Below are 27,121 nucleotides of genomic sequence, written 5' to 3'. Positions count from 1 at the left end.
AGGGGGATTGGCCAAGAAGAGTTATGTTTTCATTAGAATAAATGAAGCGAGACACAATAATGGAGCAGAAGAAAGAATTTGGTCCCGAGCGTACCCGTGAGCGCGTGCGTCGTGGTGACTGCCGATCGCCCCCGGCTCGCGCAGTGGTTTTAGCAAAAAGAAACTGGCGAAAACCCCGGGGAGCGCCTTGAGTCCCCTAGCAACCAACCCCGCCACATCTGGCGCGACACCTGCTCCACGGAACATCGATGCGATTCGAGAAACGACGCGCATGCGTCGTGCTCGTACGCTCCGCCATTGCGCCTCATCTGTCGTCAAGCGGTACCGATCATATAACGCTTGGTATATCGATGCATATGACGATGGCTACTACTAGCACAGTGCAAAGCGATGACGGAACATCTAAATAAACAATATCAAACTTGCAAAAATGCGTGGTGATGTGTCCTTAAGTACGCAAGTAGAAAGAAGAAATCCTTCAGCTTCTCAATGGTTCATGCCTAGCGTGACTTGGTGCAAGCTTCGCTAGTTTTCTTGTTTATGGTGGCAAAAAGGTGCCAGTAGTCGAATACGGTCGTTCAATTATCCCATAAAACTGCTGGACAAATGGTGATCCACAGGATTAATTTAACAAGCGCGCTTCCTACATTCATGTTTACTGGCCACTGTCGCTTGCTCGAGCGCCGCATATAGTAAAACAGGCACGGAAAAGAATACGTGAGAGCTGAGAATACTGATTGAAAAGAGCGCTAATTTCTGTTTGACTGGCGGAATTTAATTACAACGCATTAAGACATCAATATTAAACGCGAGAGACGATGACATATCAAGAAATTATCATGTTGTTACTTGAGGACTATTAAGCACAACTCTAGCACTTTTTTATATGCCATGATTGTATGCAAATTGTAAAGGCAAGGCTACCGAACACTGCCAAATAAACTTCCATACATTTGAAGAGCATTTCTCAAAAGGTGTCACCATCCGAACTGCTTTTTACGGAAAAGCATGTTTTAGAGCTCGTCGCCAGCTGACATGTACGTAACGCGTTCCAATGAACGAGTTACTTCTGCCTTGTTACTATTTTCGGTAACTAGTAACGTATTTAGCCACTTAAGTTACAAAAGTAACGGGTAACGTATTGAGTTCCTTTTGAGCCCAAGTAACGAGTACCGCTATCTCGTTACTTCAGAGTAGTAACGTGTACAACACTGCTTTAACGGCGGTATTTTTATTCTAAGCTGTGCATACTTGTGTGGGCATATTGCGCTAATGTTTGCCTCCAAAGCAGCGGCGCTGTTTTCTACATTCTGGTGGCTCGGGGCGTCGTTTCTATTGTGAATGATGCCACGCTCATCACAATCTCTTGTCGTAGCATTCAATTTACGACAGTGTCGGCGCACTGCCCGAGATACCAACAGCCGGGATTATACCGAGTCGAGCACGGGCGCCCTCAACAAAAAGGCATGTGGGTAACGTCATGATAACAAAGGCCGAGACGAACGAATAGTTTAGGTGGCGCAGGTGAAAAGACGTTAATACTTGGTATTGAAGCTGACCAATCAAGTTGCAGATTATACAAAAGACAGGAAGGAACCGGTGAATTCATCACGGGCAGTGATTGACGGCCGAGAAAGCGGGGAAACAACTGATGGAAACTTCCTGGGGCAGCTACTGCTTAAAGGGACCCCGAAAAGCTTTGTGAAGGTGGCAATCAAATGCATTCAGGTGGTAGAACACATAACGGGAGATTTTTGAGCCAAGTGTGAGCCCCATACGTTGTACAGATAATTTGTAAACAATTTTTGAAGATCGCCTTTCTCAGCCGATGAGCGCGACGCCACAGCGAGCCGACCGCGGCTGACGCAACGGCGACCGCGGGTGACGCAACGGCGATCGCTGCTGACGCAACGGCGAAGGCGCCCCCTGATTCGCCCAATCGCCGGCAAGGTCGGCCGCCGGCGCGGTCACTGCCATTGGCTTCCGGCTGCTCTTCCTCCTTCCTGCGCGATCCCGAGGCAAAGGCGGCAAAGGCGGGTCCGCAGTGATTGACGCGAGCCTAGGCGCAGGAATGTAGCTAGCTGCTTTGAAGGAGGCAGAGAGGGAGGAGGAGTCGATCGGCAAGTGGGGAGAGGTGCATTTAATTGCTTCTGGCGCAGCTAATACTGAATGTAGATCAATAATTCCAACGGCATTGCATCGCTATATTGGTGCTACGTGACCATACAGGCCTTTTGTAACTTTTACAGAAGGCTTTTCTGGGTCCCTTTAAGTGCAAGGACTACTTAACAGAAAACAATAAACCATCAAACAAAATAGTCGTGCGTCGTCAAAGTAACCTCAAAAGTAATTCGTTACTTTTAGGGTAACTCACGCGTTCTTTTTTAGTATTGGTAACGAGTAACGTGGTTCGTTACTTTTTGAGCGATTAATAAGTAACTGTATTTAGCTGCTGTTTTTGGGTAACGTGTACATGCCTGGATCCTGCCCTCAAGCATAAATTATTTCTTGAAATAAACGTCGTCAACTTTTACGGCAGAATTACAAATAGGAATAAATCTCTTTTAGGCCACAGAGAAAGCAATTTCCATGTCCGTAAAAGCTTGTTCTTAACTATAAAAATGCTGTTCGAATATTTCAGGGAACTATTTCAGGCTTTACAGCCTTCTCTCTGCAGGCGAGCAGGACTGCACAGGTGACAAAAGAAGCGCCCTGAACTCTATAAATATAGTTCACAATATTTACCAGCGTGCGATCCAGTGTGCAAAAACAGCATTAAGAAATTCAACATTTCGAAGGTTGAAAATGTTAGGGAAATATACTTCTTCTCCAAAATTTTGTGTCAAATATTTCTGTCAGATTGTGCGAAAATTAAGTGTAGCATTGATGTTGCCTCGTTTTACGACCATCTTGCAACAAAAAAAAAACAATAACTAGAAAAAGGTTAAAGCTATTTTGTTTGTATTCCAATCAGTCCGTTCCAAGATATTTCACCTTAAAATTAAAGCCGTTCCGCTCAATGTGAAAGCTGTCGGAAGAGTAGAGCAGTGAATCGCCATCATGGCCTGCAGCGTTGTTATCCGCTCACTGCTGCAACCCAATGCATTTCAAATTTCCTGCCTTGGCAGTCCTCGCGCACCCCCTGCCTGAAACTGCGCCAGCGGGAGTTATGTTCTTTTTGTGCTTGCTTTAATTTCCTATGCTGGAGCTGTTTTGCGTTAATTCGAACGCGTAATTTTTTTCTTGCGCGGCTGGAGCATTTCTGCGTCATTTCGAACGCGCCATTTTGTTCTTGAACGACTGTAGCCTTTCTGCGGTATTTCGAACGGGCCATTTCTTTCTTGCGAGGCCGCTTTTTTCGGTTACTATCGTAAAAACCAACCCAACGAGCGTTTCTAACGATTCCCTTCGGGGAGGTGCGGGGGAATGTTTTGCTTTTCGGAGCCCCATTTAACTCTTCATTGAGCTACCCTGCGGATCGTGGGCTACGTAGAAACTGTGTTTTCTTGTGGATAATGCTAGCAAACCAAAGTTTTATTCACAAACTGCGGAGCGAACGAAGCACGTATTTTCGCTTGAACTAGCCAACAAGACTGCGGAATGTCATTACTTCAAACGAAATTAGAAAACAACGTTTGTTCTGCGTGAGACAATGGCGTGGGAGAGAATGCCAAAATTTCCAGAACATGCTCAGACAGCCTACGCTGTGGCTGGCGTTTCTAGAACTGAAGCATTCAAACTTCACGTCAAAATAAAGCCTGTTTTTTTTTTTTACTTAAGCGCGACAGATGTGATACACCCACCGTTACGATTCTTCCAGCCAAACTCGGTGAGATGTCTTTTTTATTATTTCAGCCTAGGCCGCTCGTCACTACACAGCTCCTTACGTTTAGTAAGTGTATTGTCTTAAATTTTCACAGCTGCCTGTTGGCAGCTTAACTGAAATTTTGTCTGCAGCCATTTGATGACTGAATGGAATGCAAGGAGAATATCTCACTTTAGGTCTTGCGGGGATTTAAAGCAGGGTGTCGAACCGGAACCGGAGCTGAACCAAAAAGCGGAACCGAACCCGAACTTTTGCCCGGAACTGGAACTGAACCTAAACCCGAACCGTAACAAATCGAAGGAACCCAGCACAACGCCTTAGCCACCGATCCACCGCGCTCGGTGCCAGAAGATGCTGGCGAGGATGTTACAACGGGGAGGAGAGGAGGGGTCATCGGAGGCACCGGGGCGCGGCTGATTGGCCAGGAGGCTACATGCTTGCCTTCTAGAAGACTGAAGCAAGGATGCATTATTTGGAAACGAGGTGCGGCCCGTCACTGGTCGGCGAGGAGAGTGGATCACAAGGCGGCACAGCGGCGGCTACGTAAAACCATGTTTTTAGAGCTCAGCTCTTAAGCGCCCGCTCCTGAGGTTTCGTGTACTCCCTCAGCGTCGGCCTCGTTGTAACCGACGGAACGAAGAGGCCACCGAGGATAGAGCGAGCGGGAACGCGGAGAATGAAAGTATCGCCAAAGTTCAAGGGAAGGAACATGCTCGCCGGCGGCGACGTGCTACGAGATAACGACAGAGTATAGCAAGCGCCGTCGTGCGTTCACTGATGAGGCGATCACTTCCTGAGACGCAGAAGCTATGCGCCGCCCCCGAAAACTCCAGATAGCCCTTCCCTGAAATTGAGTATCGTAATCGTCAGCCAATTTTTAGTTGTTTCCTCAAAAAAACACCTAGAGGATATGAAACTGCGCGTTTATGAGCCAAGAATAAAAGTTAATTACATTATAAAAATGAATGAAACCAAATTAGTAAAAAAATAAACTTGCGGCCATAAAGACTGACTAATTCTTTCACATTCACACATATCCGCGGCCTTAAGTTTCCCAGCGAACCCTTTATTTCGCTTTCGTTAGTGTTGTAATCGTTGACCTACCGTAGAGAATATTTTACAGTGGATTGTACAGTTAAAGGGACTTTTGAATACTTTCTATGAACGATTTTACATTTTGCGTCACTACTGGAAGCACTTAGAAAGCTGTAGCTATTGCCAGAACGGAGAAGTGCTGCGTCGTTTGCTCGTCGCAGTGGATACGCCTTCGTTTCTGCTTTGATTTTGTGACTTTCTTTTTAGAGTGGCTATCAAATGCGTTCTTTGCTGCAACTTAAGTAAAACCGGCAAATAGCTGCTACACCGCTGTAATGACGTAATGCCAGCGGTCAAAGAACGCCAAGAAATGGAAGAAGAAAAAATATCTTTAGTAAGTTTTTGAGTTATGTGATAGGCCTAGAACATTAATTTTAGGCTGAGGTACTTCGCGACCCATAAGTACTCTATATGTTGGTTGACTACGCATTCAAGATTTTCAGAAAAGTTGCCAAAAGTGCTTCAGGGTTCCTTTAAGTTTTCAAAGACAAAACATTTACACAATAAAACCCTTGATTATGACTGTTTTTATATCGGCGTGATAGAGAAACGAAATCTGACCGCAAAAAAAATTGCAGAAGAAACGCTCATGCTTTTTTTCCGAAACCATTTCGAACCGGTTCGAACCGGTTCGTACCTGAACGGAATAGTGCTCCGGAACCGAACCTGGAACCGACCCCCGAAGGCTTGAAACCGAACCCGAACCGAACCCGAAAAAATACGGGTTCGACACCCTCCTTTAAAGTGATGCCGTAAAACCATTAATGGGCGTTGAACGCGTTGGGTAAACAAATTTGAACAGAAGCGGGCTACTGTCATAACTGACACGAAACCTCTTAACTGACATAATCGGCTGCTTGTGTTCGCCTCACACTTACGGCGTCAGCACGGCGTTGTCGACGCTGGTTGATGGTGCCATCGTTACGATGGTGCCACACAGTGGGTTACACATTGCACGATGGTTACATTAGAAGAACAGGTATTTTATTACTGAGGTTTGCGTAAACATATGGCAAGTTATTATGCATAAAGAAATCAGTCTGATGTCACCTTCCGCGCAACGTTTCATCCATGTGTAGGTTTAGTATGTACGCTGAGAGGTGGATTAATTTATCGGAGCTTGACTGAAAATTCACATCGTTTCGTAAAGACAACTTGAGTTAACTTGACTTGGAAGCTTACGGCGACAACATTAGATGTCCTGCTCTTGCCTAAGTACTGCTACGTGCTCAGTCTTCGGTTATAACGATGTCACAACTTGTTGCGATTAGATTGTGCAGTACCTTTGCGGAACAGAAACGCGGTGTATACTTTGACGGTTGATTCAATTTTCCACCTGGTTGGACCCAATTTCGTTGTCAAGTTCCTCGGTTCACAAGGCTGGTTCGCAAGAGTATACAGCATGGAGTAAGTATTCTTGCTGCTATGCGGGGTAGACCACGTCTATGCAAGTGCTATTTTGTGGTACAGCCCGGTCTCGAAAAAATATAGGCTTCTTGTGAAGTACATAAAAAGGTGTTTTGCGCTTGTTGTGCAACGTATGCGACCCAGTGGTCACAGACGCAGCCCATCGCGGTCAGCTCCGTCTCATCCGATCAAGCAGTCATGGCGGCCCCATCGCTTGCTGATATATTCTCCTGCGTCAATTAAAAATTTCAAACTATGAAATGTTAGGGATTACTCAAGGAGACATCAGCTAGTGCTTTACCAGCGTGATAAGTTTGTGTCGCTCGACCAATAATAAACCCACCGCTCTTCTTACGCACACTTATGTCGGCCCTGTTCTGTTGGCCCTGTCACAGTGTCCCCGGGGGCCAATCTGCCATTTTATGTGTTTTTCCCAAACTTCTTCGAATGTTTGACATACAATCACACAGCTAAGTATAGAAGCTATTTTCGTGCCTTGAATGCGTGCAGTGCATGCCAATTTATGAAGCAAAATGCGCTTTCCATCAATCAACTAGCAAACAGTTCATTTCACATGCCCACACCGGTGCCACGAAAATACACATTTTTCACTCCTAACCTCTGTACCTTTCAGGAACGCCTCCGAGGTTCGTCACTCTTCAATGCAGTGTGCAGCTGCAGCTATTTCACTAATATGCTACGCCTCGTGATTTATGTATTATACATTTTAAGGTATTCATGCGAAATGACACGATTAAATAATTGCCAGGTACCATAACGTTGATTTTAGTGGTATATATGGGTTGTATATAATTTTACAAAATGAAATAAGGATTTTTCATGGTTGCCTGAGCTGATACCACAAGCTTCTAGGAAATATATTTGAAAGGCGTAGTGGTCTAAAAGGTGGTATTTGAATACAAAACACCCATGTCCTTAAAGCGTACCGCCAGTCAGCTTTTCGAGCGCTAACGTCACAAACAAAAGACATTGTACCTACCTGTGTCAAAAAATATACATAGCATCCCCTCTTCTATAGGAGCGTAAAAACACTTTTCTTTCACCCGTCAAGCCGTCCTCAATAGACGAAGAAGGATCTTCATGTTTATGAGCCTAATTTTAAATACACACAAATAAATACTTCACTGGCTTCAGCGTCCACTTCAAAGGCCTGGTGGCGAAGAGGATAACGTTCTGTCCAAAAAATAGGCTGCCAGACATGAAGCAGGCAATGCAGGGACCGCTTCTTGTTCTGTTGGCCAATTTCTTTTGCTACGCGCCAACTACAGTGTTAGGAAGCGAGCAGCACACCATCCCCGGATTAGTCTTCGCGCCTGGCAAGGTATGTTCGGTTTTATTTGATTTTCTCGTGCGTTTACGAAGTGCATGCTTCTACCTACAAGTGTAATCTTGAATTCAGCAGTCAAACAAAGAATGTCTCTCTGTTGCGCTAACTTGCGAGAATTACGCGTGAATTTCGATACACCTAAGGAAAGCGCAATTTAAATGTGCAAGTTCACTATTTCACGCCCTTAACCACCGAAGAACGCTGACGAACCGAATTTCGGCAGTTATTTAGCAAATAATTGTGCGTTGAGAAGAACTAACCAGGCTGCCGCCTAGTTGCTACCATGGCTGAAAATAAGAGATGATGATTTAGGAACGTGTTTAAATTACGGTTAGCGACGTGCACTTCTGCGTTCCGGCTATAAAATGTCCCGTGATTACACAGTCATCCGTGCCTACAAGGAGGCTGAAATTATCTGCGCCTTATTCCCATTACTCGCTTTTTAGACGCTTCGTCGAATCCCATCTGGACCCGGCAAAAGCGGCGTACATTGAACCGACCATTTCAAAATAGTCACAGCTGTTTTAAAAAGTTATTTGTTTCCGTAAAAGGAAATGTATTTGAAACTGATAAGATTCCTAAAATTTGCCTTTTTAGAACTTCGGTGAACGTATATTTCAGTTCAGTAATATTTGGAACCCGGCAGGACACGTCCATAGTGGTCCACAAGGGAGCAGTTGGCTCAGGGCCCAGGTATTATGAAAAGAAAGTTATACCTCTTCCTGCATTTGCTCAGCCCCAAAAGCTGTATTTGAAATATCTAGGGCTGGCAACCCGTAACAATGACAACACAAATCAACTGGTGAGAAAAAAGTTGCGATACGTTCAAGCGACAAAGCGAGGCCTCGTCTGCATTAAGGTGTATTATATACAACAGGAGTTTCAATCGGTAAGGAGTGTAGAGGTAGAGTGTTTCAAAGACCACCGGGCACAGAATCTAGAACCGCAGGAGCTATCTCATTGACCGGTGGTGTTAAAAAAAATACTCAAGTGTTAACACGAGGAGCATGCTTTTGTGTATTTTCAGCTGAAAAATTCGACAATAACTTAGTTTCGAAGTGCATTAAAATTTCTTCCACAAACCATCCCGAACTGCTCCATATGAGGCTCCTGGAATACAGTGGTGCTTGTGAACATGTGCCGGAATACGGAGTACTAGAGGCTTCTCGTATTTGATGTCGCGAAAATGTGTAGATGCTGTATTTATCTTCCTCCTGAAACTACAACTTTATCAAGGGCGTTTTTTGAGTATTGAATGCTATTTATATAGCTTGAAGTAAACGCTCCAATTTTTTTGTTTATTAACATTCTCTCTACGGGAATGTTTGGTGGAATTTGTGTCTTTGTTTTGCTGCTAAATCTGGTTTTTAAATCTCCCATAACACACCTAGGCTTTCCGCCCTGGTTTTTGCTCATTCATTCGTTTTCTTCGACTCCGCATGCTTCTCTCATCTAGCATCTATACTCTTACAGTCGACGATGAACATCATACCTGTAGTTTAGAGGTAGCTTTCCTTCAGCTACCACGAAGCTTTCCTTCTTGGATTCACCCACCTGATTTTTACAGTAACCCCGATCTGCGTAGGGGCTTTTAGGTGGATATCCTACTTTTCCTCATACCGGCCGCCTTCATTTATCGGTTCGGACATCTGACCGGACATTAAACTTGACCCCTTGACCTAGATATTCAACCCAGCTTAGAAACTTTCGTGAAACTTCAACCCAGCCTAGAAACTTCTTAGAAACTTCTTTGAAACTTCCGTGAATGAGAACTGCGCATGCCACGAGCACAGCAGTCGTGACAAGAAAACGAAGCCGTGATTTACTGCGTAGAAGCACAGCAACTGAGGCTCCAAAGCGCCCTTATGCGACGTAAACAACAAATACGTTTCGAATGGGTCGGGGCGGAAGCACTACGTGGGTGAAACCACATAATTCTTTATAAAAATTGATTTTTCCTCGTGGTGAAAAAAAAAAAAACACAACGTGTTACTCACTACCTTAGGGTGTCTTTTTAATAGTTTTTGGGAGTTTTTTATTTTTTTGTTCGTAATTGTGAATGCTGTTATAACCATAATTTTACAACTTTCACGTTAACCAATATGCCACTTGAAATTGCTATTAATAGTCTTAAAGGGTGCGCTATTCGAAGTTCTGCGAAAAATATTTAAAACATCGTGTTTTGTATATCAGCCATGACTACGTGGCTTACACCGCCGCAAACAATAGGAGTGGATTCATCCTAGGTTCGTCTGGAAATCTTTCAAAACGTGTAGGAGCAGTGCAGTGAACTGGTACATAAAAAAAACCTGCCCCTTCTTTTGTTCCAATTTCCAAGGTTGTCGTGTATATAAAAAGCTTTGTTTTAAGAAATCGAAAAGACACGTGATCGTTACTGTCATTCTGTACCAGGAAATTCACTATTTTTTATACTGCGAAGGGTATTTATTGTTGATGTGGTTAATAAGGAAAAAACGGGAAGAAATTTTTGCCTGCAAGAAAATACGGCCTTCAGTACGAACTTGAATCTTACATTGGCGGCGCCCCTGTAGCAGTGTTTTTGTGTTAAACAAGGACACACAGTGTATTTTTCGTTTCTATTCAGTTTCAGAAGGGCATTTGGGCCGGAAACGAACACACTGGGTCGTAACGCACAGCAAGATATTACACTAACCAGCGGTAGTAAACTAACCAGACCTTCGCTTGTGTTTTTCAGAGAAAGCGTTCAAAGCATTTGTTTCTGTATTAACAATTACGGTAAGTTATGGCTACAACGCTCGCTCAGCGCGAAGACTGGAGCTACATTCTTAACGCCGAGGTACTGTTTGATAAATTCCTGTGCGTCCAGTTTTACCCAATGATTAATTATACCTACAATTTTAGATCCTCAGTTCATTATTAAGGCGAGCACCATCAGCAGAAACCCGTCTGCGTCCATCAAGAGCCCCTTAATCGTGTGAGAAATGCTTTTAAGTAAATGATCTTCATGGCAGTATGGCAAAATATCGATAATTCAATACCTGACTCTATGCTACTAATCTGTTGATTTGTAGCGTACGCTGAGAGTCTTCCGAGCCACTTAGTTCGCAACGTATAGTGGCTATGAACACCCATAAACTGAGCACTTCCAGACACCACAAACCGATGAAAAAAAATCGCTGCTTAACACTTTACAGAGACAATTTACTAGGTACAACTTTATTTATTACAGCGAAACAGCGAACCTGTCTACGTTTAGCTTTCGTTGGATCATCCTGATGAGTCACGGGGAAGCGGGGGGAGGGAAGGGGGCGTACCACGGACACGGCATATGGACAATACTGATGGCTGCTGATATGGAAAAAGTGTGACGGTGACGGTGCACCGGAAACTGATGAAGGGAAAGGGGGGAAAATGTTGCCCTCATAAAACACATGGCACATGCCACGTGCGAAACCACTGGTCTTCCATTTGTCGCGTGCTCCCTTTGGCCTATCTAGCTGGCAGACGCAATGTACTTGGTCATCATGTCAGAGTTTGTTCGGTTTGCCAGAAAGTGGTTTAAAGCGATAGTAATAAATGGCTCATTGAGCGTGAAAGCCGCTGTTTACCACGCGACCACAACAGGACCACAGCTGATTTTGTGGCACAGCCATGTTTTTTTTATTGTTTGCTTAGCTCGTTACTTCTCGCCTCCGCATTTTCTGACCTATTTCAGTAAGGGTAATTCTATTCGGTGCTCCGTTATTCCCTGTTTCACTTTATTAGCGTCCGTTGATATCTTCGCGTTGGTGTAGAAAGGGGTATAAATATTGAACGACTACAGGGAGACGTCAAGGACACTTTACACAGAAGAGACGTCGCAGAGGCCGTCGAAACAGCGCGTTTATTCTGAGCGGCCACCCAGAATACCAGCCCGAGGAAGGATGATGTGGATGGGTAGGAGAAACAGATGAGGTACAACATGATGATGATAATGGTCGTGAGAAGCAGACGTAGTGCAATATGGATTGGACACAAAAGTAAAAGGTAGCTCCCATGTGTCCTTGAAGAGAGCACTACCGCAGCGCCCACATTAATGCTCACAATATTATAAAGATACTCAAAAATGTATAAGACGTATAAACTACCGCAGCAGTGGTAGTACTTCGGAAAAGATTTTGCCTATATTTAGGACGCTTTCATGTTCACTATAGTTTAAGGCCCATAGGTAGCGCTTATGGTGCATCGCAGATCCAGGGGGTACGGACAAAAAGTTTTGGGGTCGAACCGCCGAAAATGCTACGACTATTCAAAGAATGCCCACTATAAAATAACTTAAAATGACAGTAAGTTCAGCGACGGTACCTTCCTAAACGGCCCTCTAGGAGATACAGAACACGACTCAGCCAAGAAGTAGCATACAAGAGCCCTCCAGAGCTATTAATACTTCCCCCCCCCCTCCGTTTTCCACATCCAGCGCTTAAAGCATTTGCAGGAGAGTCTCTCAGTCTACCGCTCTTTGGAGGAAAACCGTTGTCCATACGTTCGATGATTCGAGTGACCTCACCATTCACACACTTAGGTAGCCTAGGGGGCTTTTTAATAGGCGCTTCTTTCGCCAGTTGTGTTTTCATTGTCAGCGCGAGACAACCATAGTGCTGGCTCCAAAAAGGTAGCCACCAGTCCCAGTGGCTACCCCTCGCGCAACGTGAGCAGGTACGGAGGTAGCAGGATCAAAACAAAGTCCTTACGCTCGCGCCCTATTCTTGGTACGATGCACACCGCTATTGAATGATGCATGTCTCAACCTTTCAACCGCCGATTTGCGAGGCGATTGATGGAATCAGTTTGCGTGGATTGCTGATGGAGTAACGGCAACTCCATTCACACAAAAAGTAAGTGTTAAACCAGTTCATTATCCGTCCGACCGTGGTTGCTTCGAGAATCTTGCCGTCGTCTACAAGAACATTGCATCAAGCTTTGGTGGCCAGCCACTGGGGAAGCTTTCGAGTGATGCGTGAATATTAAAACATAATGCGCTCAATACGTCTGTGCTTCCTTCGCTCTTAGTCCTGTGTTCTTGCGCTGCTTTGAGTGTTCAGAATGAATGAACTGGCCCCACAAAGACGTTCATTAAAACAAAATTTTTCTCAAGGTGTTTTCATAAAGAGGCGTATAGAAATTATTTAAAGGTGTTTGTCTTTTCAAATTTTGGGCATACTCGCGAATAGAACGCCGTTGCTAACGTCATGCTGCTTTATTCCTTCTTCAGGGCACAATTCGTTTGGGGCGGTTCTGCGACACTTCAATAGACTGCGTATCCGGCTGCTGCTTGTACAACAAAACTGCAGGGATTGGACGCTGCGAGAGATTAGAGCAACGCTATAGCGGCTGTTCACCGAGGCGTCCTAAAGGATTAGAAGGAACCTTACTGGATGTATACATTCATTTCTGTCCTTGTCAACCCCACCGTAAGTTCCCTACCAAAGCACTGTAAAATCGTCTGAATCTATTTGCGTGGAGTTTTGCTCGGGAAAATGGTAGAACACAAGGTCCACAAAAACTGTCCTGTAGGTTTTAAGTTGCGGATATGAATGAACAATGCCTAAAGCTCTCTGACTAGCTCTAAGCATACCACCTTATTATACGATTCCCTTCATTATTTTTGCAAGTTAAAAAAGCTGAAAGTTTTGAAAATCGGCATTTTCAATTACACAAAATGTTTCCCTTTAAAATGATACTGTGCCCTTTAAAAAATGACATATTGTTAGTAGTACTAGGAAGGCCCAATTAAATGGCTAGTCATAAAAATAAGCACATCATTACTAAAATTTCTGACAGTTTTCAGTTGACATTACCAACAAGAATATTATTAACGAACTCGTTCTCTTGCGCACCGGTTTCCTTACCCTAAAGTGACGTCTCGTCCTAATAATGTACGTGACTCCCCTTTGGTGCATTCATAGCTCACAATAGGCCTTTTCTGGCAGTTGTCTGAGAATAGCATTTTCGGGGCACTTCTAGCAGTTTTGAGTCATCAACTAGCTAAATAAAAGGTAACTTTTTCCCAAACCAGGGTATATGTCTTCATTTTGAATATCCCATTTTTTGGGGGACCTCCGCGCCAATCATTTAACAAACTCAGTGAAAATTTACTATATAGCCTGCGCATCATTCTTGCTAACAACTCTTAAATGCCAACAGTAGCGTCAAGCAAGGATACAATAAACCGCCTTCGTCTTTCATTTTCTGGAGATTTACCACGTTTAGCAGGTTTTTTAATCTATCATTACAATCCAAAACAAACAAGTGAGCTGCTTCTGCATTTTATAACATATTGTCACGACTGATTATTAGGTTTAACGCGCCGACGCTACACAGGCGATGAGGCGCGTCGTATTGGGGTGCTCCGGATTAATTTAAACCACCCGGTGATCTTAAATGTGCGCCGAATTCTCGAACGCTCGGGTGTTTTCGCTTTCCGCCTCCATGACATACTGTAAAGTAATCAATGACGCTAAGGTCACGGGCTATCAAAGATTATTGAACCGAACTTTCTCTCTAGAGTAACTATAGAAACATGGTCGCCATCCCGCCCTTCGAAAGTGGATGTCCAGCGAAGGTGTTGTAAACCACTGCACATATGATGTGGTAGGGTGCGAAATGTTTCTTCTCGTTTCGGTGCTCTTGGCGCTTGCTCTCGACTTGCCTGCCGGCAACGCCTGACGCATGCGCTCGCCCTCGAATGACGTCAAACCCCCTTCTCTAAAGCAGCTGCAAACGTAATTTTTTTTCGGGGAACAATTTTTTGGGGGGAATTATTCACAGGCGCCTTATCCGCCGTTGTGCTGTTTCGATGCTTGTTTTGTGGCTCTTTTATCGAATACTGAACTGTAGGCTGTATGCCTGATTTCAAATAGAGATTGCACTGTGCTACTCTGGGAGGAAATGCTTGGTCCTGGTTAGCCTGAGCATGCGCCCGGCGTCTTGAACAACAACTGCGGGGTCCTACCTGGATTTTTTGTTGACGACACAAAATTTTCCAACCAACGACAGCTTCGCTGTACAAAGCACGGACATCCCGAGTCGGACGTCGGTGAATCAAATGCCAGTGCGCTTGGTTTGCACGGATTTACCTGAAAGCGCAGTCCCTTTGCGTCCACAAATGCGTCGATCAAACAAGCAGGTCGGATGAGGGGGGAGCGGGTTACACCTTTATTTACCAAAGCAGATATCCAGGCATTGCCAACGCCAGAAGGCACAAACCGATGTCCGCTTTCGGCACTAGAAGATATCATCCTGTTCAGTCAGCCCGCCTGCAACAAAACGCTTGCAGAAAGTAGTAAACCAACACATCCAGTACTTAGATTACGGGACCGCAATGTACCTCAGCCCAAAAAGTACTGCTCTATTCCCATCAGATAATTTAGAAAAGTACTCAAAATATTTTTCTCTCTTTCCCGGTCATGGTGCTCTTCGGCCGCTGGAATTGTGTCTTTTGCAGCGGTGTAGCGGCTGTTTGCCGGCTTTCCTTCAGATGCCGCAATGAACGCATTCTATAGCCACTTTTAAAAAAGCCACAATACCAAAGACAAAACGGAAGGCATATCTGCTGGGACGAGCACCATTTGACTACTAGAGTAACGGAATAGATACTGCGGGGAGGGTCTAGAGGAAATAAAAGGCCAATAACATGATGGAGGGACGCAATAGGGAAATTCGGGGGCAGAGAATAGACTCGAGCGGCGGAGGACTGGAGCCGTTGCTGGTGTGTGGGACAGGCCTTCGTCCAGCAGGGGACCTAGTAGGCTGTTGATGATGATAATGGTGATCATGCCTTACTATCGAGGCTGCAGTCAGTCAGACCAAAAAAAATCTACGTGTGTAACGAGCATGTTACACTCCCTCCCTACATAATTAGAAGCCGGGAAAAGCCAAAACGAACAAACGGAAGCACTCAAGCGGAAAAATTAGCCGTGCTGATTGATTTTCTCTCAACGGAGGATAAACCAAACCTTAACATAGGATTTTTACGCGTTATTGCCCATTTTAAAGTCGCGTCTTCGCAATGCTGAAACTTAAATTGCCGCGAAACAAAATAAGTTCAATTACCTACCCTACCGCGGTGTCAGGGAAAGCACTTGGACGACATCGGGCGGCACCATTATACATTTTTATACACTACTGGGACCCGGTAATAGAAGATTGCAATTAGGACATGTGCCTAGGTCCGGCGGACATTAAAGTTTTTTTTTTCTCTCTCTCTCCCTCTCCTTCACTGATCAGTAGGTGATTACGTCGTTTAATGGTATATTATGTAATGTATTTCTTGCAAATCAAGCTCTTTTTTTTGAAAAACACTATTAGTTACGTTTCCCCTCGTAATATGGTATTTGTAATAAAATATTTTGCCAATACAGTTATTGGTGGTAAAATCCACAATTATCGCCGAATGGTTACAGGTTAGGTCATGCAAGTGCCAGCCAGATGAATTTGACCATTGGTGGAGCCATTTCTAGATACCTCGTTCACTTTGCTGGTCGTACACAAAGGAGAAACATGAATGTTTACAATCGCAGCGTGCTAATGTCCACTATTGGAAGTTTCGGAAACCAGCTTCTATTAGGTTTTAGATCCCCAGTAGCGCCTGTAATTACGTGCTTTTTGTTAGTGACAAGTAAATATCTTCTTGTGCACCCGACATCATACAGCATTTCATTCGTGAATGTAGTCTTGGCTGGTTTTTAAGGAGGAAGAGTTTATGCAGTGGGTTTCCGACAGTGTGCACCCAACTGGGGTTCGTAGAAGCCGTGTCCCAAAAGGAGGTTGTCTCCCATCAGAACTGACGCCTGCGCGAATACTTTCTAAAGCAATATACTGCGAGCCATCAATTATTATTTGCTGCAAGGTGTTTGGGAGCGTGCGGATCTGAAATGAAGCGTCACACCTGGGCACCGACGTAGCACATAAAAGGCAGCGCGGTCACCTTTGTAGTTTCAATTGGTCTTCATATTTTGTGACGGCAAAGTTACGGCAGCATAGACAGCAGCTTAGCATTGACCCTGCCGCAAGTAGCTGCATTTTGTGCGACGTCGAGGTTGTAAGTTTAAGCTTCGACATCCTGAAAGGACTGTAATCAAAGAAACCAGACGGATTTTCATTTAATAAGAAAATGCTTAGGAATTCTCAGGAATCATAACTCGGAAATTACAGCGGCTACTCGTGACAATTTGAAACGAGCATCAATGTATCGCAGCCGTTGGTATTATTTTAAAAACTGTGTCTTCAGTATAATAAATGCTGCAAAAGTGGTTCTTTTCCCAGTGCTTTCTACATCTATCGAATCGGGATTTCAGGAACGAGAATAAAAGAAAAACAATTATGGGAGGCATCAAATCTTTTTACACGTCATACAGGCATTTATTTGTAAAGAAAAATTTGAGTTAACGTTGTGCAGAATCCCATTCAGAAGCGTCAGAGTTGCTTTGTCGGAAGTACGCAACATCTGCAGCAAAGCGTTTTTGTTACAAACATAAAAATGAATGTCGTGCAATATGTAGAACAAGGCTGGAATTCAAGAGTAGAGCGCCTTTCTTGTTGCCTAACCGAGGAGTAACCGGTACACGATAAAATAATTTCATGCAAAATATTTTTCAGTGCGGTGCGCTAAGGAGCACAAGTGGCATGTATGCCTGAAAAGGAAACCACATCTTGGACAAGGAAAGCCTACAGAGCCACCTGGCGGGGAAGGTGTGAAACCACCTGTAAAACCACCTAGTATTCACCCCGGCCTGGGCACGTACAATGTGAGTAACAGCGACAACCCTGTTTGGTCGCTTCCATAAAAAGGGTTTCGTTCATCGTTATGTATCGTCCCCCATTTGATCCCTTACCTAGTAGTGATGGTATACTAACAAATATAGCTAACCACTTATCCCGCTTGGAAAAAAATCTACAGAAATTCAGCAAATTTTCTACTAATGCGTAGCATTCTTATACCGGTTGTCTAGAGTGTGACTTCTTTGCAGCCATTTTTTTTTTTGTTTTTTCATATTCTTCTCGACCAATTATCTCCATTTGCACTGTTGTACCCATTACAGGGGTTACTTCCGCCAGATCTGCATGTTCGTCTAAATCATGCGTTACATGGTTCGCAATTTTTGCTATGTTTTCTATTTTGCTTATATTTTGGGTTTTCAAAATTCTGTTTGGAAAATTATCTCTATATACACTATTATAACGACTTATGTGCAACGTCCGCGAAATCTGCGATATTGTGGAAATGAAGGGTACGCCATTTTCGCTCTCCTTTACTTTTCTTTGTTCGTTTCTTCTTGGAAATTCTGTTCGAGCAGTTATCTCTGGTTACGCTATTGTAACTATTATAGGCGTTACTTCCGCCAAATCTGCCATTTTGTGGTAATGCAGAACGTGGCCCGGTTCGCAATTTTCAATTGTTTTTTTTTTATTTTTTTATTTTCTTCGTTTTTAAAAATTCTGACCGACAATTATCTACATTTACGGTATTGTAGCGATTAAAGGTGGTACTTCTGAGAAATCCGCCTTTCAGAGGAAATTTTAGTGGCTACATGGTTCGTCATTTTCACGATTTTTATAGTTTTCTTAGTTTTCTTTTTTTTCGAAATTCTGTTTGGTTTATTATTCCCATTTACGTTATTATAACGAATACAGATGAAAATTTTGCGAAATCCGCAATTTTAAAGAAATGCCGGGCCTTAAGCTGTTCGTTTTTTGGTGTGTTTTTGTGATTTCTTGGTTTTTCAAAATGATGTTCCACCAACTATCTTCATTTACCATATTATAACGATTAAATGTGGCACTTCCGCGAAATATGGGTTTTTGTAGAAATGCAGGGCGTTACACGGTCCTGGCTGTGGGAGTATTCGGCAAAGAACTCTACGCATTAGAAACGTGTTTATGCTACTCGGTCTGTCGATGTTTTGTTACACCTCAAGAAGCAGCAAAAACGTCCTTCTCTCCTTATTGAAAATGCAATCCATGGGTTTGTTTCAGGGCCTGCTAGAATAAATGAAGCTTATAAGAGCGAAAGGCATTTTTTTGTGTTTTTTAAATGCGGACAACCAATGGGAAAACCTTTTTAGACTGTAAGAAACCTTTTTAAAATTATTCAGGCAAACACTTGTTTTTTTTACCATTTCCGTAAAATATTATCAAGAAATCATGCACCCCTCTGTCGAACCATGACGATGGTGGGGCGCGAAGTTTTCGCCTAATTCTTTCGTTGTCGCCCGAGTTTGGACTGCGTTTCCACCATGTCGAAAAGGAGCAATCGGATAGACGCCGGCTTTATAATGCAAGGTATCGGGGTTTAATTCCGGCCACTGCAAGCGTTTTTTTTTTTCGTTCACTTCACCACGATCATTCATCATCATCATAGAGAAAGTTGGCTTTCCTGCAGGGCGACTTGGCGTTGCAGACGCCACCAGTGAGAGCTCCAAAGCTTCGCTTCAAAAGCATCTGAAAGCTCCCAATAGTGACTAAAGGTCCTACGAATGGCTTACGCCATCAAGATAGCGTTTTAGGGAAAAACAAAGAACTTAGGAAGGGTATCCTGGGGCTTAGGAAGCGCCAGGCTATCTTGAAGGGGATAACGAAATACGGCGCGGTGAATTTGGCCAAATATCCCTGCCGCACGTTGTCCAGACCATACACATGAAAGTAAAGCTGCAGTCGTCCGATAGGAAGTTCGTTTTGTTTATAAATACAGGGCGAAGTCAGACACGAACCTTGTCTGGCAGCATCTGTCGAAGTTTGAGGCCGTTGAATAGGAGCGACTTCATCACAACTGAAATCTGACGAATCCACATCGTTCCTGAAATCATCGTTGTTGCTGGGATAACAAAAATAAGCAGCAGCTGCTGCCGAACTCCCTGCCCGAGCTGTCCGCATTTGCAGAGCGCGCCGTGAAGATGCCGAAATTTTCGCGCAACTCGCCGCTGTCGCTGGTTCAAATTCAACTCTCGGCGCCGTCTCCGCACGCGCAGTGTCAACTCAAGATAATATAATAAAAGAAAAAAAGAGTTGTCAGTAAGAACGCCAGATGGCGGTAGTTGTCCGCTAGGTGCAGTTTTTAGCTTTCGCAGTGCATTTGAAATTATCGGAACACCGTGTCCGATGGCCCACGGCGCCGTAAGGAAAGAGCTTAACAGCTGCCTCACGTAGCCTGAAGCACCATTGCGATTCAGTCGCCCTTGAACAATTGGAACCGATGGAAACAACAAAAAAATTCGCGATGTCAGATGTCAGACATTGTCGAACAAGTCTCAAGCTGGAAACGTTACATAGAGTTTCTCTGGGTTAATTCTATCACACAGAAGTATAACAGCTTATTAGTTTTTGTCGACTGACTAGACACGACAACGGCTCAGCGTGCTTTGAAAACACAAACTACCAATAAAAAACTGATTCGTTAAATTTGCCAGAGCATATTCCTAAAATACTTTTGGGCTCTCTATGGCCAAGCAGGACACTTTTGCAGCCCTTCCAAGCATTACGCCTGTTCAGTGGGGGTGGACACAGTCTGTGGCCTCAATCGATGGCGGTTCTGAGGCAAACTTGTTCACCGTGTAGCGCTCATTGACACCACACATGATAGATAGTCCGTCTTAAATGCGAAAGCGGATAAAGCGTCAGAACAAATATCTTAAAGACGATAGTCCTTCTTGGGCTACTTAAACACAGAAATTTTGCTCTCTGTCTGTCTGTGTGTCTGTGACTCGATTCAGCCGCGCGGTCAAGATGAAATTATACTTGCGCGATAGTCTTATACACTCACAGCCAAATCTAAACGTCTAAGTCTGGTGTCAGTGTTCATACTTGTCAGCATTGTTGAGCAAGATCAAGATATTACGCCAATATAAAGCAGAAAATCAATACACAAGAAATATTTACACTGCTCCTTTGTTAAAAAATTCAGGAATGCTTGGTTTTTGCGATAGCAAATGAAATAATACATCAACGACAGAAAACCTTCGCCTGTTGTTGCCAGCGCTAGCACCTGGCGTCATTTAAGAAGTCAAATGGCAATATCAACGAAATGTTTCACTAGATGGGATACACGTTCCGCTTGGAACGCTCGTGCAGTAGGGCATCGTGGTTCTACAAATGTTTATGAAATTATGCAATTTATAAGTTATAATCACATAATTTATGAAAATATATGATTTAGATGACCTTTTCTTGGCTTTTTTCTAGTAGGTTGATAGGAATAACGTTGTCAGAACCTTAATCTTCTTTTTGCATTCTGCAGGGCACTCTTCGTTTGGGAGACCCTTGTGGAACCTCCATCGATTGTGAATCTGGGTGCTGTCTGTATAACCCAAGGGTGGGGTTTTCCTACTGCCATATGCAGCAGCAGATCTACGACGACTGTTCACCATGGCACCCAAAAGAAGAAAAAGGAACGTTAGTAGACGTATATTTTCGACACTGTCCCTGCAACAAACAACGTAAGTATTGCACAAAGGCGCCAAAATGGGGGTTCTGCTAGCGCTCTGCTAAGCGCTAACCGAGACGAAACCAAATGCGTTTTTGTATTCACGGGAAAGCATTACGAGATCTTCTAACGCGAAAAGTCACGGTATTTTTGTTTATTGTCGGGGTCGACGTCAGCATGAAACGTGGAAATGGCCACTGCTGCACAGAAACAAATATTGCCATTCGTGTTGTATTTAAACCTGGGTCTTCACAGCAGCCGCTAGGTGTTCTCAACAAAGCGCTCACCCTGCAACCTGCCAGAATGTAACGAGAACTATTCTCGTGTGTGAGCCGTGACAGGTGCACGTGGAAGAGAAGAGCCCTCACCGTGGAATAGCTGCATCGTGAAGTGCGGCCGGTCTGCCTGCTAGCCTAATTCGCGTCAAAAAGCAAAGAAACGACAGAGAAGGAACAGGCACAAACCCAATATAAAAGTATTTCATAATCGCTAACCTTTCGCCTACAAAGCACGTAAACCGGTATTAGTTTCCGCGGAATTTTTAGAGCGCTGAGCTTAAGCTTCCGCTCCTGTGGTTTTCCGTCCTCCCTCGGCGTCGGCCTCGTTGTCACCGAAGGAACGAAGAGGCCCCCGACTAACAGCGCGACTGAGAAAGTGGAGAATGAAAGCATTGTTGGAATCATTATAATTGCGTAAATGGAGATAAAAATAACCCATTTACAAAAATTCAAACCACAAAATATTCACAAAAAAAGATTTGACAAAATAAAAAACCTGTATCTCATACATCCCCCCCCCTAAAACCGAAGAATAAACAAAAAAGTCCCCAAAAAAACGTTCAAACTAGAAACAAAAAATTAAAAAATGCCAGCCGTGTAAGGCCATGCATTTTCATAAAATGCAGAATTTCCGGAAATAGCACCTTTAATCGTTATATAACTTAAATGGAGATAGCTGATCTTACAGAATTTTGAAAAAGCAAGATAGAACAGAAATAGAAAAAAAATATATTTCACACAAGTGATGCGACAAGATAAAAAATATGAATCTGATACATCTTCCCCACAAAAGCGAAGTCTACACAAAAATGTCCTCAAAAAAGTTTCAAAATAGGAATAAAAATACCGTAAAACGACCAACTTTTCCATTCACCTTGATAATCATCACGATTGAATTTGTATGGCGCAAGGCCGACCATGAGCAAATAGCACCAAAGGAAAGCTCTTTCATGAGAGGGGTGTGACAGTAAATGCTTTAGCATTTCAGAAAAAACAAACTTGAAACGAACAAAAGGTAGTGAAGATGACTGGTGTAAAATGCGAGGCTGTCAATACGCGTGTTAAAAGATGATGTGTAAAAATCCGACGTTTGCCAGAATGCGAAGCGTGCCTGTGAGAAATGATGGGGTGGTCACCTAAAAAGTGTAATCGGTGCAGTGGAATGTGTTCTCTGTATACAAGTAGGAAGAGTTTGCGTCGTGTTGTGTAAATTGCCTTGCATTGAATGATCATGTGGATTACGGAAAGGCCCTTTCCACATCTGCTGCGAAGTTGTCTTGGAGATCCAGTGAGCAGGTGCAAGTGTGTTAAATTAGTGTGGCCTACCCGTAACCCAGCCAAGGCGACGTCTGTGTATCTGTCGCACGTGTAGGTGGTGTATGGTCAAAATGTGGCTTTGTGACGCGTAGCTCGTTGTCTGAAGGAACACCCTCAATGTGCTTGCCATTTGTTACGAATATGTTGTCTGATGTGAGGCTTGAGGTCAGTGTGCGGTAGCGTTGTTATGCCAACTGTGTTCCTAAAAGGTGCAACAGCGTCCCTTTCGTCTGCCAACTCATTGCCAGATACACCTTGCGGGGCAGTACACGTCGCATCTCCGGAAAGGAACATAATTAGCGAAGAAAAGGCCCTTCATCGCCATATATGTGTAAATATACATAAGGGGCGCAAAAAAACAAAATAAAAGTTAAAATGAACAAAATAATCCATTGCCTTTCGCTACTCATAGTCATAGCCATATTAGGCTGTAAAGAACTCACACTCCAGACAAGCGGCATAAATGCTACGCATTTTAGATGCAAAGCATCTCTTAGTCGACCCTCCGTCTTCCGGCTTCCGGCGTCCTCACCTATCCTCCTCACCACACCACCTGTGATAACACCACTCTCTACCCCCCCCCCCTCTCCACACCACCTGTGCGCTAGCGAGCGCTGCTCCTCTGCTCCACACCGCGTGTGCGCTACGCGCGCTGCTCCTCCTCTCCCCTTTCCACACCAGTTGTCCAATCAAGCGCATGCGCGCTGCTCCTCCTCTCCACTCCCTCTGCTCTGCAAATAAACCCGGTCCGCGCTCCGCTCAGTTGCTTCTTCGGTACTGCGCCGTCCGATGACTGGAAATGGACGCCAACGATTCCGTCAGCGAACTGGCTGGCACACCTTCAACTAGCGCCAGCCAGCACACTGTCAGAACCGCGAGCACCTCCGAAGACAAGGCTGCACAGAGCAGAGCTCGCGACACCGAACGTAAAGGCAGCGTCGAGCAGCCGATTCCTCGCTTCGAGACCGAGAAGCCGCTTTGAAACGCCAGCGGCGAGTAGCTAATCCAGATTGCATGGCTTTGCATCCCCTCAGGGTTCCCACGTGGGAAGATGGTGTAATTTCTTTGTGCCGCTTTTATGCCGCTCTGCGCTTCTGCAGATGTTTCCCCCTCAAAACTCCAGTTCACTTATTTCTTGATAGATTAGATTTTTTTCTGTATAACAATCTCATGATCTCGACCATGAGCCCTCACGGAATAGAAAGGGTGCCATATATTAATTTTCCTAAATTTCGATTGCCCTACATACTGATATATTAGATTGTGCTTATTTGTTAGAGTTTTGTTTATGTTCTCAGCGATTATGCAATATAAAAGGCGCTTAATTACCAAACCTAAACCTGTTGTGAATCTTTGCAGAATGTAAAAATTTCTTAAATCGAACTTCGGTAGGGAGGAACGATGTTGCATTGAGTAATATCGAATAGGGAAGGGCTGAAATTACGTGTGAAAGTTATTTAAATTCTTAAACACTGTAAAGCTCTGTCTTTTTGGTAGGTTAATTGTTTGCGGTACAAGTGAAAGTGGTGCATCTTTAGGAAGCAGAGAAAACACATTTATTCACCAGTTGCTCGGAACCATTATTATTAGCGCCAGTTTAGTATCGAAGTGGTATTGCATCAAAGCAAACGTGTACCGTTAGCGGGTAAAAGCAAGCAGAATGCCATAAAGCCGAGACCCATTCAAAGGAAAAGACAGAAGAATGGCATTGTGTTATTTCCGATCTTATTTCTGATGTGGGCGCATGCTCTCCTTCCCAAGCGCAGAAATTCAAAACTTTGGCGTCAAAAAATCCTCTCGCGCCTGAACAACCATCGGTTAATTTCAATGTTAGGCTGACAGAAAAAATGAATTTATAGGTCTGAGTATTTAAAAGAATGGCTGTTAGAAAATTAGTGAACGTCCGAGCACTAGATGATACAATTTTGCAGCCCTCTTAGTTTCTGATAATATAGCACACGGGATCATGTCTACATGACTTAGGCAAGTGAATACACAAATACGGGTGGTGTTTCATGTCTGGCGGGAGTCATTTTGTAAGTGTGAATTTGCAAGGTAGATTAGAGTTGTGAAGGAATCAAGCGGCGTAAGAGTGACAGAAAAGAAACGTAGTCTTTATTTGCAGGCGTAGTTGGGCCTGTCGGTTTGCGAGTATTTTGGTGTACTCTACAATTTGTGTAAAACATCAGAGTTGTCCAGGAATGCAAGTGGGAACGCAAGGTTCTCTTTAGGACATATTCCGGCTTAGCTCTCCTTTTCATTGATAACGTGTGAAGAATAGCATTGCATTTATTTTAAGATAATGGGGAGTAACTATTATTACATTTTTCGCCGAAAGCAAGTTTTTAGTGCATGTATACACAACTCAACGCCACTAACCAGAGTTGTTCGTGTAGTCGATAGCTGATTTCATGGCGGATAGCTGCAACTGCTTCATTTGGTGATTTTGTGGCTGTTTAATTATTTTTGGCCTTACGATTGGGCGATAGTATGTGGTCTAGCAAAAAGGCTGAAGTCTCTTACAACCATATTAGCGCCTTTCATTTACAGCCATTATAAACAGGAAATTTTTTACGCGATAACACGTCAAATGTCAAGAACAGAGCTTGTGCTTATTTGTTAAGTTTGAGGTCAACCACCGAAGGCGTCAGAAGGGGTACAATAACAAGACCTGAGTTCATTTTCTAGTTTGTCAGCACCATAAATGAGCTTCTTAGGTGCTAATGTTAAAACACTGCAGTGATAGAAATATGCCCTCGTCTTCGGTAGCCCTGATTTATGTTTTTGCGCTAGAGTAGGCGTGACACTCAATAAAGAGCCCTGAATAAAAACCCGTCTTTTTGCTTTTCAGTGCGATGCACCAAGGAGAATAAGAAATGGCACATCTGCCGTAAAAGGCCGTCACAAATCGAACCAGGCACACCGTCGGAACAAGCACCCGCGCAACAGCCCGAGGGGCAAACGCCACAGTTGGAAACCCCAAAACTGCCGGGAGGGCATGTCTTAGAAGAGACGGCAGTGGGAAATCCCGAAGCCCATGGGGCAAACACTGAAAATACAACGCAATCACCTTCCCCAAAAAAACCCGTGCAAAAGGCCGAGGGGCAAAAACCACAGTTGGAAACACCAAAACCGTCGGGGGGACATGTCCTAGAAGAGACGGCCGTGGGAAATCCCGAAGTCCATGAGGCAAAAACTGAAAATAAAACGGAATCGGCCTCACCACAAACACCCGCCAAAAAAGCGACGGTGGAAAACAAGAAACAAACTCAAGAGCAACAAACGGGGGACGGAGACTCTCAAGAAGATGAGCCAATTACTAAAAATAAACCGCTTGCCGTTAAAGTTGCAGGTGAATAGCGGTTAACACGAAATATTTTTAAAATATTCTTTATGCGTGCACTGCCACGAAATAACGGTAAATAAAGTTGTAAATAAAATTAATATGTGTAAGAAGAGTTCCTTGTTTATCGTTGTCAATCCGTTTGATAAGTTTGCAGTAATGTATTCGCGCTATTATTTCTGTTATTTGAATGACTGCATGGGACTAAAGAATGCCTCGTAAAACACGGGACAATTCAACATTATTTCGAGAAGTCTCAGCTACCTGTCTGTTATTAACAGCATTTAAATTGCCGTTATATAGGCAGCACAAAGCTCGTAGGCAAGATTAATATCTCAAGGCAGAAGCAACTCCAATGAGCTTGATTTTATCTGCAATACGGTTGTGTTCCATTTCAGCTTTTTAGAACCAAAACAAAATGGAAACCAAATGCTGTAGTTGTTCTCCAGAGCCGTTGCATTTATTTATTTATTTATTTATTCATTTATTTATTTATTTACATTAATTTATTTATAGTACCCGCAGCGCATTGCCAAGGCATTACAGGGGGGGGGGGAGAAAGAACAAATTCATACATAAATGCAGTTAAACATAAATATGACTCAATGCATACTGACGAGCCAAAACCTTCGAAAATAGGTTACAGAGAACACGAAAATATATTATTAGACGTAAACTGACCCAACATCATTGGGCAAATTATTCCATTCGCTAATGATTTTAGGAAACAAAGCATGTTTAAGCACTTTTGCTCTAGAGTGTATTTCTTTTATTTTAGAGGAGTGATCTATCCTTAAAACATAGTCTCGACTCATTACATATTGGCTTCTGCCTATCCAAGTTCTCTTATATAATATATTGTGGAAATATTTTAGCCTGAGGACTTGCCTACGATGCTGAAGTGAATCCCAGACTAGGCTACGCTTATCAGTAGACACACTGAAGTTCCTTTAGTAGTCTTTAAGCACAAAGCGAGTAGGTGAATTTTGCACTGTTTCTAGCTTCTCAATACCAGATTTTATACGTGTACCCCATATCCTGCAAGCAAACTAGAGTATCGGACGAACAT

General features: G+C 43.7%; 1 protein-coding gene across 2 annotated transcripts; it reads left to right on the top strand.

Annotated features, from left to right (window-relative positions):
- The first annotated feature begins 7,453 nt into the window (after positions 1–7,453).
- LOC144159549 (uncharacterized) lies at positions 7,454–26,144 on the top strand. 2 transcript variants are annotated; one of them, XR_013320325.1, is made up of 6 exons: positions 7,454–7,670; positions 10,393–10,632; positions 12,910–13,108; positions 17,295–17,443; positions 20,929–21,127; positions 25,561–26,144. XR_013320325.1 is itself a non-coding variant. In XM_077691115.1 (5 exons), the coding sequence occupies exons 1-5, from the start codon at positions 7,548–7,550 to the stop codon at positions 26,067–26,069; spliced, it is 1,179 nt and encodes a 392-aa protein (XP_077547241.1). In that variant the 5' UTR covers positions 7,457–7,547; the 3' UTR covers positions 26,070–26,142. The 2 variants fall into 2 exon arrangements, 1 of the variants encoding a protein (XP_077547241.1); XM_077691115.1 differs by lacking the exon at positions 10,393–10,632 and having other exon boundaries at positions 7,457–7,670; positions 25,561–26,142.
- The last annotated feature ends 977 nt before the right edge of the window (positions 26,145–27,121 follow it).

This window comes from Haemaphysalis longicornis, unplaced genomic scaffold (genome assembly GCF_048455015.1).
Source record: "Haemaphysalis longicornis isolate Haplotype H1 unplaced genomic scaffold, Haemaphysalis longicornis Haplotype H1 scaffold_10, whole genome shotgun sequence".
Classification (NCBI taxonomy): Eukaryota; Metazoa; Arthropoda; class Arachnida; order Ixodida; family Ixodidae; genus Haemaphysalis; species Haemaphysalis longicornis.
Note: the sequence above shows the minus strand (reverse complement) of the source record. Positions and strands in the feature narration are given on the sequence as shown.

What these genes read in the sequence shown, in the direction of transcription:
- LOC144159549 (XM_077691115.1), top strand. Translation starts at nt 7,548, where the DNA reads ATGAAGCAGGCAATGCAGGGACCGCTTCTTGTTCTGTTGGCCAATTTC. An exon ending in CTGTCCTTGTCAACCCCACC is followed by an intron (nt 13,109 to 17,294) that starts GTAAGTTCCCTA and finishes AATATTTTTCAG; the next exon opens with TGCGGTGCGCTAAGGAGCAC. An exon ending in CCGGCCTGGGCACGTACAAT is followed by an intron (nt 17,444 to 20,928) that starts GTGAGTAACAGC and finishes TGCATTCTGCAG; the next exon opens with GGCACTCTTCGTTTGGGAGA.